This window comes from Pseudophryne corroboree, chromosome 8, assembly GCF_028390025.1.
Source record: "Pseudophryne corroboree isolate aPseCor3 chromosome 8, aPseCor3.hap2, whole genome shotgun sequence".
NCBI lineage: Eukaryota > Metazoa > Chordata > Amphibia > Anura > Myobatrachidae > Pseudophryne > Pseudophryne corroboree.
The window spans coordinates 118910871-118924689 of record NC_086451.1 but is presented as its reverse complement, the minus strand read 5'-3'; the positions used below and the strand labels follow the sequence as shown (position 1 = coordinate 118924689).

Here is a 13819-nt window from a genome sequence, read left to right as displayed (position 1 = left end):
TTAACCCATACCTCCCAACTGTCCCGCTTTCAGCGGGACAGTCCCGCTATCATACCCTCCAACTGTACCTTTTTAATAGGTACAGTACCTTTTTTTTATGGTCTGTACCGATTTTTGGCTCTCCAAACCTCCATTGAAACTATAGGAAAAGGGGCGTGACCACACCCCCTTTACCCGTGACCACGCCCTTTTCTCATTTGTACCATTTTATGTGTAAAATGTTGGAGGGTATGCGCTATTCGGACCCTGGCAGCAGTGTCCCGCGGGTGGGGGGGGGCAGTTGGGGGGAGGCTTTGATCACCCGCTGCTCTGCTCTGCAAAGCAGCCGGTGATCACTGAATACATGCTGTACGCACGAGCACGGCATGTATTCAGAGCTAGGAGGGGAGAGGGGGCTGCCCAGCTGCTCGGGGAGCGCTGGGCACGCCCCCAAAAGGCAGAAAAACGGGCCGTTTGGTGAGACCACGCTCACTCAAGCGAGGCCACGCCCATCGCGGGTGAGACCACGCCCCCTTTTCGGGTCGCCGCTCGAGAGTCCCGCTTTCTTACAGCCACAAGTTGGGAGGTATGTTAACCTGTTCAACACAGGTGCTGGCAATCATACATTAAGAGAAAAGTCCAGAAGCAGAGCATTGTGTCCCTCCTGGAGAGGGTCATGTTGGGACTAGGTATGATATTGCCATCCCTGACTAACTTGCTGCAGCGGCCCCACCATTGCTGCGTGGGAGCGTCCGCAGTGTTATTATCATATGTGGCAGTGTCCGCAGTAATAAGATCATGTGTGGGAGTGTCGCCCACATTGCTCCAAGATATAAAAATTAAAGAGAAATAATCTTACACGAGGCGCCCGCTAGGTGGCAGCCGCTCAGCATGGTCGGGAGCGGACACCAGCAGCGCTCACAGACGCCCGGCGGAAGGGGCCGGCGTCAAATCCGAGTCCTCCCACGTGGTATATCCGGCTGCCCCGAGAGCGCCCCTGCCTCATTCGCCGCGTGGAGAGAGTGAGGGAGAGAACATGGCGGAGGGTGAGGGAGCGGGCGCGCTGCTGCTGGGCGGTGACGTCTCTGCATTATGTTTTTAGTGTGTGATATGTGCCCTGTGCTGCGCGTTTCTCATTTCTGTAACTTTTATCTCTTTGCATTGTGAAAGCCTTTGCGCGGAGTACCGCCCGCAGCGCAATGTGCCCTGTATTCCGTGCTGACCCGGCCTCTTCCATTGCTCCTAGGTTCTAAGAAGAAGAAGCGGCGGAGCCAGACCCTGGGGGAGATCGCAGTGAGTACGGGTAGGGGGTGGTACTTACCCTATAGCCTTCCGCCTGCTGCACCTTATACTGCTCTCTGCCCCTGTGCTAGATGCCCCCGTGCAAGCTCAAGCACGTGGGGTTTGCAGGGTGTGCATGTGAGCAGGTCATTCTACCGCCCACCACGTGTCACTAGATAATCTGCAGTATATGGTGTCTGACAGATCCACACTAACCTGTCTGCGAAATTCTTACTCTTGCAAAAACTTCTCCTGGTATGTAAGAGAAGCTATAGTGTGCTGCCCTATTCTCTAACCCTGGCACTTGTGTATGTGTGCTTATATTATGGCAGCATACGAGTTTTATCACAGAATGAACAATCAGAATGGCCTAGTCAGCCTTTGCTGTTATCGAAGTGCTGCACTCTAGCAGTGATTCCTGGACAGCGAACAAGACATGTGCTCTCCTTGTCACATGGAGAATTGCTACAGAAATGTAGATGGTAAAATGCAGCATGTGTTGTAACATGCTCACCAGCCTTGTAACCTGATCTCTTCCCCACTGCTGCTTCAGACCCACCCTAGCCAGTGTACACGGCCTGTCACAGGCTTGAAAGGGCAGTAATTGGCCATGCTGCGATAGTGATGTGTGAGCACAAAGCACTGCTGTTGTATTTGTTGTGTGCCTGATTCAGACGTGTGCAAATGCTGTCGTAGCTGTGAGTTTGTATGCTGCAACTGTGTAAAAATATGCACATTAGGCAGCTTCTAGGGTCTGTATTGAGACACGCTGGAGGCATCTGATCCACCAGCTTTAATACAAACATGCAAACAATGAAAGTGCATTGAGTAATGGCCCCCATACATTTCAGATGTATTGTGGCAATGCCCAGATTCCCTGGCAGCCTGGTGATTGGGCATATCAAAAATGTTTAGAAATCAAATTTTATTTTTCCCAATCGGGGTAACAGCACTTACACCTCCTTACTTTCCCTGACGGATTGCTGGCAGGTCGAGGCATTGCGGCCGATGTGTGGGGGCTATAACCCTATCATGACCCAATAGTCCAGTGTGGCTGCTGGATGTGATATGTGTAAGCCATTCTACTAGCATACGGGATTGCAGTTGCAAGCTGCCACCCGACTCATTGCCTCTCCCCACTAAACAGTCCCTTTCTGCCGATTACTTTGCAAATCCTCTTTGCAACCGCTATTGCAGGACCATCACAGTACATGTATGATAAATAAAAACTCCATTGCGTACACCTCTGAATCTGGCCTGTAGTTGTGTACATACCATACAGTGTAATTGTTGTGGGGGTTTTACCATCATCCTACTTGCTTGCTAACCTGGTTGCCTTTCTTTGCAGGATATTCAGCATGAAGGAAGCTTTCTCATTCAGCCAGAATCCAGAGTTGCCAAGTTAGATACGTCGCAGTGGCCTCTGTTGCTCAAGGTCAGTTTAAGAATTCTTGCTAGAATGCGGTAGACTTCTGCGAGCTCCTGAAAAGGGGGAGGCAGTGGCCTGCGGGTGTGGACAGCACCGGGCAGGCTGTTTCAGCAAGGCTTTACGTTTAGGGCAGGGTGCATTTTGCTTTTTTAAAATCTGGCAGGGTGTGGTGCCCAGCTAAAACAGCCTAGCGTGAACACTATATAAGTTTGTATTCTCAATATATCTAATGTGACGTTTTCAGTGTATTGGTGTATTCTACAATATAATCTTGAATTTGTGCAATACAGTGATAGGCAACCTGATACACTTTGGGACTAACTTTCAAAATGGCCACTTAAGACTTTACCCTCCCCCCTCCTCTGCGAGTGAGGGCTACTTGTGTCCCTGGGGCCACCTGTTGGCCATCACTGTTCAATGACTAGTTTTGTCCTAGAATCGGGATTTGAAACACTATGCAAATGCACAATATATGCTGCTATATAGCAATACAACTGTTTAACTTTATTAATCTCTATTAAACTATCAGGTTGTGACTTTGCTAAAATTATAATTAGGGCTACATTAGCATAAATCAGCAAAGCTGGCCATAGAAAAGGATGCTAGTTCTGGATGACGTTTTTGGCATTTACATGCCATGTCAATAGCACCTCAAACTCTTCACAGGAAATTAGATGGACCTCTAAGCAAATTAATATTTTTTTCTATATAATTAATACACACCATACAGGATATCTGTTAGGACTGGACAATATATTGGGGTGGGCTTTAGAAGTTTGGTTATATCTATGACCCAGGTAAAAGCACCCCCACAGATCTGGTTTTATTACCACTAAAATCTTTCTTCATACAATGTAGTTTGGGGTTTAGTAAACGATAACTGCTGCAGAATCATCTGTACTTTAAAGGACAACAGTTTTTTTTTGTTTTTTTTAACTGAATTTAAACTTGGATATAATTCAGTGTGTATGTTTGTTATACTTTAATACTATATAATTGAGTGGGTAGGGTGTGACTGGCTTAGAGTACCTCTTATATCCATGCTGATTGTCCTAGATCTTGAGATAAGACTCAGTTGGAAATAGATTGGCTTTGCAGACCAGCTTTAGTGTGGTGCATTAATCATATCATAAAACTTTGGTACAATGTGTGGGCCAACTCTTCTTGCTTATCTTTCATTAGAACTTTGATAAGCTGAATGTTCGGACAGCGCACTACACCCCTATTCCATCTGGCTCCAATCCCTTGAAGAGAGACATCACTGAATATGTTAAGTAAGTGTCAATATCTTTGGAATACCTGACTTGTGGAATTGTAGTCTAACTGTTTAGGTGGGTGTATCAGCCCAGTGGTGCTATTTCTCAACCTTGATCTGGAGATGGAATTTAGACTGTAGTACCTGAGTGGGTTACTGCGGTAACCTGTCCAGTTGCGTGTCTGGTAACTTCTTAAAGGTTTGGTACTTGTTTGATTTAATCTGAATCCAGAGCTCCATCCTTCTGTTGATCTCTACCCTTTACATTTGTGGCTTATGTTTAATCTTCCTTTAGAACAGGATTCATTAACTTGGATAAACCAGCAAACCCATCCTCGCATGAGGTGGTAGCATGGATTCGCCGTATTTTGAGGGTGGAGAAAACTGGTCACAGTGGAACATTGGACCCAAAAGTAACTGGTTGTTTGATTGTATGCATTGATCGTGCTACCAGGCTTGTGAAATCCCAGCAGAGTGCAGGTCAGTTTATCTTCATAAATTATTTCTCCATATTGTGTGGAGATCTCCTCCCCTCCTCCTTTTTTTTTTTTATATAAATATGGTTGACAAATGATAAACTTTGGTTTGATATCAACTTTATGAGCTGAAAATTTCTTACTACATGGCTTCACTTAGTTACTAGTATGTTGCTAAAGTTGTGCACAGATGTATAGTGTTCCCGCTAGGATGCAGGTAGGGTTCTGAGTTGTGGGAATGGTATTGCAGCATCCGAAAATCGGCGCAGTTGGCTGGGGAGTGGAGCACTGCTCTGCCGATGTGCCAAGCACTTGGATTTGATGGGTTTTCCCCCAAGCTCTCCCCTTAATGTGAGTAGATTCCATGCAGTGGCGATAGGGAACAGCTTCCTGGGTGGGGATGGCACAGTTCAGGCTACTTTAGTGGGGTGCTGCGTTTAGGGCAGGGTGTATTTTTGCAGCTTAAAATCAAGTAGGGTGTGGCACCCTGCTGAACAGCCTAGCGGTTTCCAAACTTTTTTGAATCACGGCGCCCTAGAATATCAGAAGTTTTTTCACGGCACCCCTAGGCCAAAAATTTCTTATTGAGAAATTTAGAAAGAGATTACATTAAGTAGATCGCGTTTATTTGTCATCCTTAGGGTCCGTTGTGTGGTGAGGGACAAGATTTGCTTCTGTTTGGCCACGTATTTTATGACTGGCAGCCACCAGCACTGGTTTTTGCCTATTATATTGACTGAATAATTTGAATTGGTCCTGGACCACCAACCCAGGGCACCCCTGCAAGTGTCCCGAGGCACCCCAAGGAGCCACGGCACAGTTTGGGAACCTCTGGCCTAGCGTGAATACTAGATGTATAGATACGAGTTTAAACAATGTGAGTATCCATCTTTTTGGCAGGCTATCATATAATCTGACTTTTTGTTATAGGTAAAGAGTATGTTGGAATTGTAAGACTTCATAATGCGCTGGAGAATGAATTGCAACTCTCACGGGTAAATATGCAAATTATTTGACTAGCCTTCCTGATTTTCTTTTCCCTCAATCTTCGCCTCTCCTTGCTACCTAGCTTTTCACTATATCTAAGCCCCCGGTGTACATGATGACACAGTTTATCCATTCTCTGATCCTATGGCCATCTCTGAAACACTTGATTCTATGCTGGAATCAGGTGTGCTCTTTACACTGGGCTGGTGATCCTGTGTTTTGCAGGGTTACCCTCACTCAGTGTTTTCAAGAGCAGGAGCTCTTGGCTTGTGGTTAAGAAGAGGCAAACTTTACTGATCTGGAGGCTTTTGTCTATTGCTTAAAACATAATTGGTGTAAATCTGTTTTACATTCTTCCTCCTCTTGTCCTCAGGCACTAGAGACTCTCACCGGTGCGCTCTTTCAACGGCCCCCTCTTATAGCTGCTGTGAAGAGGCAGCTGCGTGTAAGAACAATCTATGAGAGCAAATTAATAGAATATGACCCAGAGCGTAGATTGGGTGAGTACCTCTTGGGTGGGTTTTTTTAGGTTGTTTCAAAGTACACCAAAAGTAAAAGCAAGCTTGTTCTTATATGGAATGTTAACAGTGAAACTTAAAAGGGCATTTATATAATAAACCGCTCTTAAGCCATATGATGTGAATGGATTTTCATGAACTGTGATGATGACTCTTATCTATCACCCAATAACTGATGGCTCTAGCTGCAGATGGTTTACAAAAAAAAAAAAAAAAAGCCAGGGCACCCTCCATATCTACATACCAGATCTAGCCTACATTTGAGTTTGTATATTTTGTTTCCCTCATCAGGTATATTCTGGGTTAGCTGTGAAGCTGGTACATACATCCGCACTCTATGCGTACACCTTGGGCTGCTGCTTGGGGTTGGTGGACAGATGCAGGAGCTCCGCAGGGTCCGTTCAGGAGTTCTGGGGGAGAAGGTAGTTTTTACTATATCCACCCAAAAGCGTTGAGTTCAGCCACCGGCATCTCCGTGTGGCTGGTAATTAGCTTTGGGATAGCAACCAACTCCCAGGCCTGCAGATATGGTTATCTTTGTCTTGGCCTAGAGATGACAGTATCATCAGTTTGGCTAATCCTTATCTGTCACTGTACTGACTCATTTTATTTTCTCCTTTCCTATATAGGATAACCTAGTCACAATGCATGATGTATTGGATGCTCAATGGCAATATGATAATAATAAAGATGAAACCTACCTTCGTAGAGTTATTTTCCCACTAGAAAAGCTTCTGGTATCTCATAAGAGATTGGTCATGAAGGACAGTGCTGTAAGTTGAGAACAAAATACGCTTTAGTGTGTAAATGATCACTGCCTACTCTGTCTTATGGGAGTTTGTTTTCTGTCCACACAGGTCAATGCTATATGTTATGGGGCAAAGATCATGCTGCCTGGTCTTCTGAGGTATGAGGATGGCATTGAAATGAACCAGGATATTGTGGTAGTGACAACTAAAGGGGAAGCCATCTGCATAGGTGAGGAACTTCTCTGCTTAGCTTGCGGTTGTCCGTTTTATTCTTAATACTTCCGTGAGACATGATGACATAGTTTATCCATTCTCTGAGCCGCCAGTCGTCTTGCATTTCTGTATTCTCGTTTTGAGAATTCAGGGCACCTTACCACCTATTTGCATTGGTTGCTGCGTTCTGCAGTTGACTCTCTGCATATAGGTGTTTGGGCAGGGCGTCTGAGTGCTAAAGATGATAGGAGCTATCTGATCACACTGATAAAGGGTAAGCTGCACATGTGACGATTGATTTTGTACAGTTTTATATATAACTTTATTTCTCTGCAGCTACTGCTCTTATGACTACGGCTGTAATATCTACATGTGACCATGGTATTGTGGCGAAGATTAAACGTGTTATTATGGAGAGGGATATCTATCCACGGAAATGGGGCCTCGGTCCAAAGGTAAGCCTTGAAATCGCAGTGGGTTCCAGCATGCACTGTAATACATCCAGTGAGCCATATGATGTGCATGTGATGTCACGAGCTTTCAGTAATGATGACTTACATCTATCACCCAATAGCTGATGGTTTTCACTTGTATGCCTGAATAAGAGGTCAGGCATACAATAATGCATACTGGGAGTTTATACTTGCCAAATAACTGACTCCTATATGTTTAAACAAAGTGCACATATATTTTCAGGCCAGTCAGAAAAAGATGATGATTCAGAAAGGACTGCTTGACAAGCATGGGAAGCCCAATGAAAACACCCCAGACAGCTGGAGCCACGGATATGTTGATTACGGGTAAATGGCTGCTTATACTCTGGCCCAGTGATCCTCAATCTGCTCTGCCCCATGTCCCCCTCTTGTCTTTGGGTAAATTTGTAAATCCTTTCCAGCACTACAAAACATGAAATTCAGTAACCATAATATGTACTATTTACTTATTTCAGCGCATCACAGAAAGCAGGGACTCCTTCAGTGATGAAAACCCCAAAGGTATACAATGGCCATGTTACAGTGCAGGCAGTTATCCCCCTCTTGCCCACTCATGGTATCATGGGGGAGTCGTCCTGCAATATAAACCAGCTACTCTTTAGCAGAGATTCAGAATGTTGCCTCTGTCTAGGTACAGCTGACACCACCCATTGTGTCTAGAAGTCTGCATTACATAATACAACTTCTCTATTTGCACAGAGAGAACATGAAGGTGACACAGAAAATAGTGACGTAGCCTCTCCAATGCCTTCCAGCAAAAAGAAAAAAGTAAGCCCTTGTTTTGCTAGTAAATGTATTGAAATGAAAACTAATAGGCCCTACACACTGGTCGATTTTCTGAAAGATATGAACGATCTCGTTCATAAATGAACGAGAACTCGTTCATATCTTTCAGTGTGGAGACTCCAGCGATGCGCGGCCCCGCGCTCGTTCATCGCTGGTCTCCCGTCGGCTGTGCATGCAGGCCAATATGGACGATCTCGTCCATATTTGCCTGCACTTCAATGCAGCCGCGTGACGGGGGAAGTGAAGAAACTTCACTCCCCCCTTCGCTGTTCCCCCGCCGCCGGGTCAATCGTCTGCCGTATCGGCCGTCTGGCACCTCGGCGGCGCATCATGATGTGTAGGGCCCATAAGGTGGTAAGATGCTTAGGCAGATTTAATAAGTAGTAGTCTAATCACTCAATATGAATGAAAAATAGTGCTCCAGCCAATCAGCTCGTCATTTCTTCAAACACATCATTAGGAGCTGATTGGCTGGAAACTCTATCATTTGGAAGGAGTGATAAGGATATCCCTTGTTAAATCTGCCCCTTGATATGAGAATTGCAGGTATTACAAGGTATACTGCTCCATCTACTCTAACTCATATCACGCAGGCAGTTATCCCCCTCTTGCCCACTCATGGTATCATGGGGGAGTCGCCCTGCTATATAAACTGGCTATTCCTTAGCAGAGATTCAGAATGTTGCTTCTGTCTAGGTACAGCTGACACTGCTCATTGTGGCCTATGTATGTTTGGGTTACATAACACAAGTTTACACTTCTTTTTGCACAGAAGAAACCTGCAAGCGATGCAGAAAACAGTGATGTGGCCACTCCAGTGACCTCTGGCAAAAAGAAAAAAGTAAGCATTTTTTTACAGGATCTGTTTGGTACTATGTGCATAAAGATGGAAGGGAAACAAGCTACTTACAGAGGCAGACTTCTGGTTTTTTACCCATTGGTAAACCAGTGTGACTAATGGGTGTGTGGCTCTGATGTGAATGGATACATTCTCTGTAGTGTTTTGGAATGTGTGCTTAAATAACTGGAAAAAAGTCTTGCAATCGGCGAGGTAGCAGGGTTTGAAAATCGATTGGTGGTTTTGGGCACTTGGGAACATCCACCTTAAGTTGGCATGTAGCTGGGACCACACTAGGCAAAGAATAGAGGTTCAGCATTCTGCAGGATACCACAGATCTTCAATCAGACATGGTCCACGTCATGCAGATTCTCCAAGTGAATAAACGGGAAAAGTCCAGTTTTTTAAAGTTTATTGTAAGTGTCTAATCTGAAACTTCACTAGTGAATGGCGGCTGGCATGCACTAGAGTTTCTTCATGCCTAGCTTCTGTGTGGTATACAGATACTTCCTCTTGTTAGGGGGACACATACTGACTTTTCAGAGCATGGGGAAGGACTGGAAGCGGTCTAGAAGAGTTTGTGGCAGTCAATCTTCCTAAGGAAGAAGACGGTTGAAAGACACCATGCATGGACTGTGCTAGGCTTTGAAGCCAAGCTGTCCTGTTGGGTGCTGTGGACAAATGGGGCTGGTTAGACACTTGGTTCAGCAATGTAAACTTCCTGTGGTTCCCATCACTATTGTGGAGGGAACAAAACTAGAGTAGCCTTCATTTGACCAGCAGTCTGCACTCTACCACAAACTCTATACTTCCCCCATTATCATGCAGGAAGTTATCCCCCTCTTGCCTCATTTGTGGTATCATGGGGGAGTCGCCCTGCAATATAAACTGGCTACTCCTTATCAGGGGTTCACCATGTTACCTCTGTCTAGGTACAGCCGACAATACCCATTTCTTTGTGTGTCTGTGGTATATAACACAGCTTTACTTGTTTTGTACAGCGAAAACATGAAAGTGACGCAGAAAATAGTGATGTGGCCACACCAGTAACCTCCAGCAAAAAGAAAAAAGTAAGAAGCACTTTATGGTGTTGTACTACATGTATTAAAATAAGAAAATAGCTTGTTAAAGTGGTCAATCACTTTAAACTCGACTTTAGTTCAAAAGAGAACTAGAAATTATTTCATATAGTTAAACTGAATTGGCACTGCAGAAAAGGGGGTGGGGACCATTCTGGATCTCAAAGCTCATGAGTAGGACCCTCTTCTCTTATGTGCTTATCCTTTTCTTACGTTTAACAATCTTCGATGGCACCAAATCCTGCGGTTTTCTGCCCCCTGATATCCGTTTCATCTACTGATGTAGTTATGTTTATTTACACTGTACTTGTCCTATGTGGTCTTCAACTGTAAACCTTTTTTTTTTTTCCTGTTTTGATGATTTATGTACTTTAACTGGGGGCTGCATATCCCTTGTGGCGCTATATAAAGAATTAAGTCACAACTGATAGTAGGCCTATATGGAAGGCTGCAGGTGCACCTTACAACCATTAGAATTATAATTTAATGATCACATCTGAGGTTCTTGGCATACATTGGCCAATATGAGCATGCCCACCAATTGTCACTGTGACATCATTGGACAGGTCCCTAACATTATAGGAGTTTGCCTCTGTAGCGCAGGGCACCCCACCCCAGGGCATCCCACAGGATAGAAGTGAAAAATCAGTTAGGCAAGTGAAAATAGCTGCTTAGTGTTAGACAACAATGAAGTCAGTGTTTGGTGAGGTTAGTTGATCAGTGTTACAAGTGTGAAAATGGCTACATTAAAAAAAACAAGGTGATATAAATGTAAGATGGTGATGCCCCAAAGTGGCCCAGCCAGAGCAATCCAAGGAGCCCCAAAAGTTCACCCCTCAACTGACTTGCTATATAATTGTAAGGATCTTACCTGTAGCTTTTGTGTAGTTGCCATGTTCCCCGTTTAAAAGCCTCAGAGGTGGTGGGTGGGGTGCCAGTATATTGGCCAATGTGTGCAAAGAACCTTGGATTTGAGAGAGAGAGCGATAGAGATAGATAGATAGATATCTATCAGTCCCAGCAAGGTTGCACATCCTATTATAAGAAGCTAGGGTGTGCAGTCCAGGCCCCCTATAGATTTTATATGGAAGGCTGTTAGTGACCATATGGCAAGTAGTAGAGGTTATTAAAAGGAATCATGGATGACTCTTGCACTTTTTAATGTTTGAAAAATGATAGCAAGTGTTTCATCAAATAAAAGTGCTTCCAACATTTTGGTCTAATTCGTTTTGGGGGTTTTTCAGTGTTTTTAGATAATTTGGATCACTAGGTGTTTGTTTGTTTTTTTTTGTTTTTTTTGTATGGTAGCACATTAGATCTAGGCCAGGGGTTCTCAAACAGTCCTCAAGGCACCATAATGGTCGAGGTTCTATGTATATCCGTGGCTCCGCATAGATGGTTAAAGCAAATTGAGTTGCTAATTAGGTCACATGTGGTCCAGCATGGATAAGCTTACAACCTGGACTGTTGGCGTGCCAGGAGGACCATGTTAGAGAACTTCTGATCTTTGCTGTTACTTTGAGCTTAAAGCCCAATGTTTGCCTTTGTTAAATGGAAAGGACGACTTGGTAGTCAAAGTACATATCCAGATAGCTAATATCCGCATTGACTTTGCAGTAACTGTAGACTTTCTACTTATCTGTTTTTAAATCTCTTAAAATATTCTCCCTCGTTCCCCTCCCTCCTTAGAAGAAGAAGGCGGAGAGTGATGGTGACACTCCGGCTGCAGAAGTGGTCAAGGTAAATCATTTGAATAGAGTTGTACTATGTTGCGTTTGAAGTTTGTGATTAGTTTGCTATACACTGTATGAAGGGTAACTATTGTGAGCTTTAACCTAAAATTTTGTATGCTGCAAGTGTGTTGGGTCTATTGCTACCACAAGCACAGTTTTTATTTGTTTCACTCCCCCAGAGTGAACAGGAGAGTGGTAGTGAGGCTGAAGGCACCTCACTTAAAATAAAGAAGAAACGGAAACACCAGGTGGAAGATGACCAGTCACTGACAGAATCTCCAAAGGTGCATATAAACTCCTGTGTACATTAGTGCTGTGCAGCACAGCCCAATGTAAAATAAGCCAATTCAATGTGTACTTCGTGGCCATAGAAACTAGAGGAACCCTTCTAGTGTTTTGGCTTTATCTAGTATTAGAGACTCTTTAAAGCATCCTCTTTGATCTCCTCCAAAATTGATTCCTAAAGATCAACATATACCATACCTGTAATTGTTAGCTTTCACGTGTAAAACAAATGCCTCTAATATCAGAGTACAATAGAATTTTTCTCTATAGGTGGTTAGGGTTCAGTTGGTTTTTAGTTAATCTTGCTGGATGGAAGAACGATGACGCCTATGCCAAAGATTAAGAACTTGGAGCAATTTTCCTCATTACTAAAATAGGGATTGCATGTGGCTGCCTGGCCCTTGGTAAAGATCTGTAGCATCGCCTTCCCCAGGTTTGTGACCTGCTTGTTAGCACTGCAAAGGCTAAATTTATCAAATCTTTGAAAGAGAGTACCAACCAATCTGTTCCTAACTGCTGTTACAGGCTGTTTTGGAAAAAAAATTACAGCTTGGTACTTGTACATATGCTATGCCCCTTTACCTCTCTCCAAATTTTGCTAAATCTATAGTACCCCTTAGTCTTAATGTCTACGTTAACTGAGATGTGTGCTGAATAAAGTGTAATATGAAGTCTCAACTTGTTTTTTCTCTTTATTAGCTGTCTAAAAAAATGAAGAAGAAGAAACACCGAGAACCATCCGACTAGCAACAAGACCTGGGTCTCCAGTACAGTGCTGGAATGTGACCTGGCACTGTTGGGAAGGCCTTGAATAAAGTTATCCTGTTTTAAGGATTGTACAGAACTTTGTATTTTTTATTTTAATATCCTTGTCATGATATCATGAAATTCATAGGTGCCTCAATGTACTAGTTTCAGAGTAACCTTAATTAAGGTATTGGAATGGTCCTTGGATACTTTTTGTAAACAACTTGAATTAGTGTGATATATTTTTGTCAATAAACTGTATATACAGTATTTTGGCCATGTGGACTTTCATGTTCTATCTCTTGTTCCCTTCTCTTGCGTCCTAGAGGATGCTGGGGTCCATATTAGTACCATGGGGTATAGACGGGTCCACCAGGAGCCATTGGCACATAAAGAGTTTAACAGTGTGGGTTGGCTCCTCCCTCTATGCCCCTTCTACCAGACTCTGTTTAGAAAATGTGCCCAGAGGAGCCAGTCACAGCTAGGGGAGCTCTACAGAGCCTTCTTAGAATTTTTTTTTTTTAGAGTTTATATTTTTACAGGAGGCTGTTGGCAACAGCCTGCCTGCAATGAGTGACTGAGGAGGAGGAGCAGTGTCCGCCCTGCGGGGTCTAAGACACGGTCTCTGCTGACTGGACATTGAGCTACAGAGGGGACAGATCGCGCCCTGCCACAGGGGAACGCTCACCCCAGCCGCCACCCCCTTGCAGAGCTGAAGTGTGGCAAGTGAGTCACTGGCCCCCCTCACAAGCAGGGGGTCAGTGTGAAGATGGCGGATTAAGGGTACTGCGCTCCCAGACTGCTTGGCATTACTTCGGCCTATCGGGGTCTGCGGATCTCAGCCAGCACAAAATCAGACTGCACCATTAAGGGGGCGCAGCTTCTCAGTGGACCCAGCAACGTTCAGCGCCACTTTCCTGCCTGCAGGATGCTGCCAGTGGAAGAACAGGTCCCTCCAGAGCACCTCCAG

General features: G+C 44.3%; 1 protein-coding gene and 3 non-coding genes across 4 annotated transcripts; all 4 read left to right on the top strand.

Annotated features, from left to right (window-relative positions):
* The first annotated feature begins 931 nt into the window (after positions 1–931).
* DKC1 (dyskerin pseudouridine synthase 1) lies at positions 932–13119 on the top strand. The gene is made up of 19 exons (XM_063936904.1): positions 932–1025; positions 1226–1272; positions 2609–2695; positions 3872–3963; positions 4240–4424; positions 5351–5415; positions 5781–5907; positions 6217–6347; positions 6555–6698; positions 6783–6903; positions 7224–7342; positions 7584–7687; positions 7837–7882; positions 8081–8149; positions 8940–9008; positions 10007–10075; positions 11774–11824; positions 11997–12101; positions 12802–13119. The coding sequence occupies exons 1-19, from the start codon at positions 1016–1018 to the stop codon at positions 12847–12849; spliced, it is 1689 nt and encodes a 562-aa protein (XP_063792974.1). The 5' UTR covers positions 932–1015; the 3' UTR covers positions 12850–13119.
* On the top strand, positions 6036–6106 carry LOC134953842 (small nucleolar RNA SNORD83). The gene has a single exon (XR_010185813.1). It is a non-coding gene; the product is annotated as a small nucleolar RNA SNORD83 (small nucleolar RNA).
* Positions 6960–7150, top strand: LOC134953867 (small nucleolar RNA SNORD17). The gene has a single exon (XR_010185833.1). It is a non-coding gene; the product is annotated as a small nucleolar RNA SNORD17 (small nucleolar RNA).
* LOC134953843 (small nucleolar RNA SNORD83) lies at positions 7396–7470 on the top strand. The gene has a single exon (XR_010185814.1). It is a non-coding gene; the product is annotated as a small nucleolar RNA SNORD83 (small nucleolar RNA).
* Positions 13120–13819: the final 700 nt, after the last annotated feature.

Excerpts from the sequence above, each read along its gene's own strand:
- DKC1 (XM_063936904.1), top strand. Across the intron at positions 2,696-3,871 it reads AGTGGCCTCTGTTGCTCAAG|AACTTTGATAAGCTGAATGT; the intron begins GTCAGTTTAAGA and ends ATCTTTCATTAG. Across the intron at positions 6,348-6,554 it reads CAGGAGTTCTGGGGGAGAAG|GATAACCTAGTCACAATGCA; the intron begins GTAGTTTTTACT and ends TTTCCTATATAG.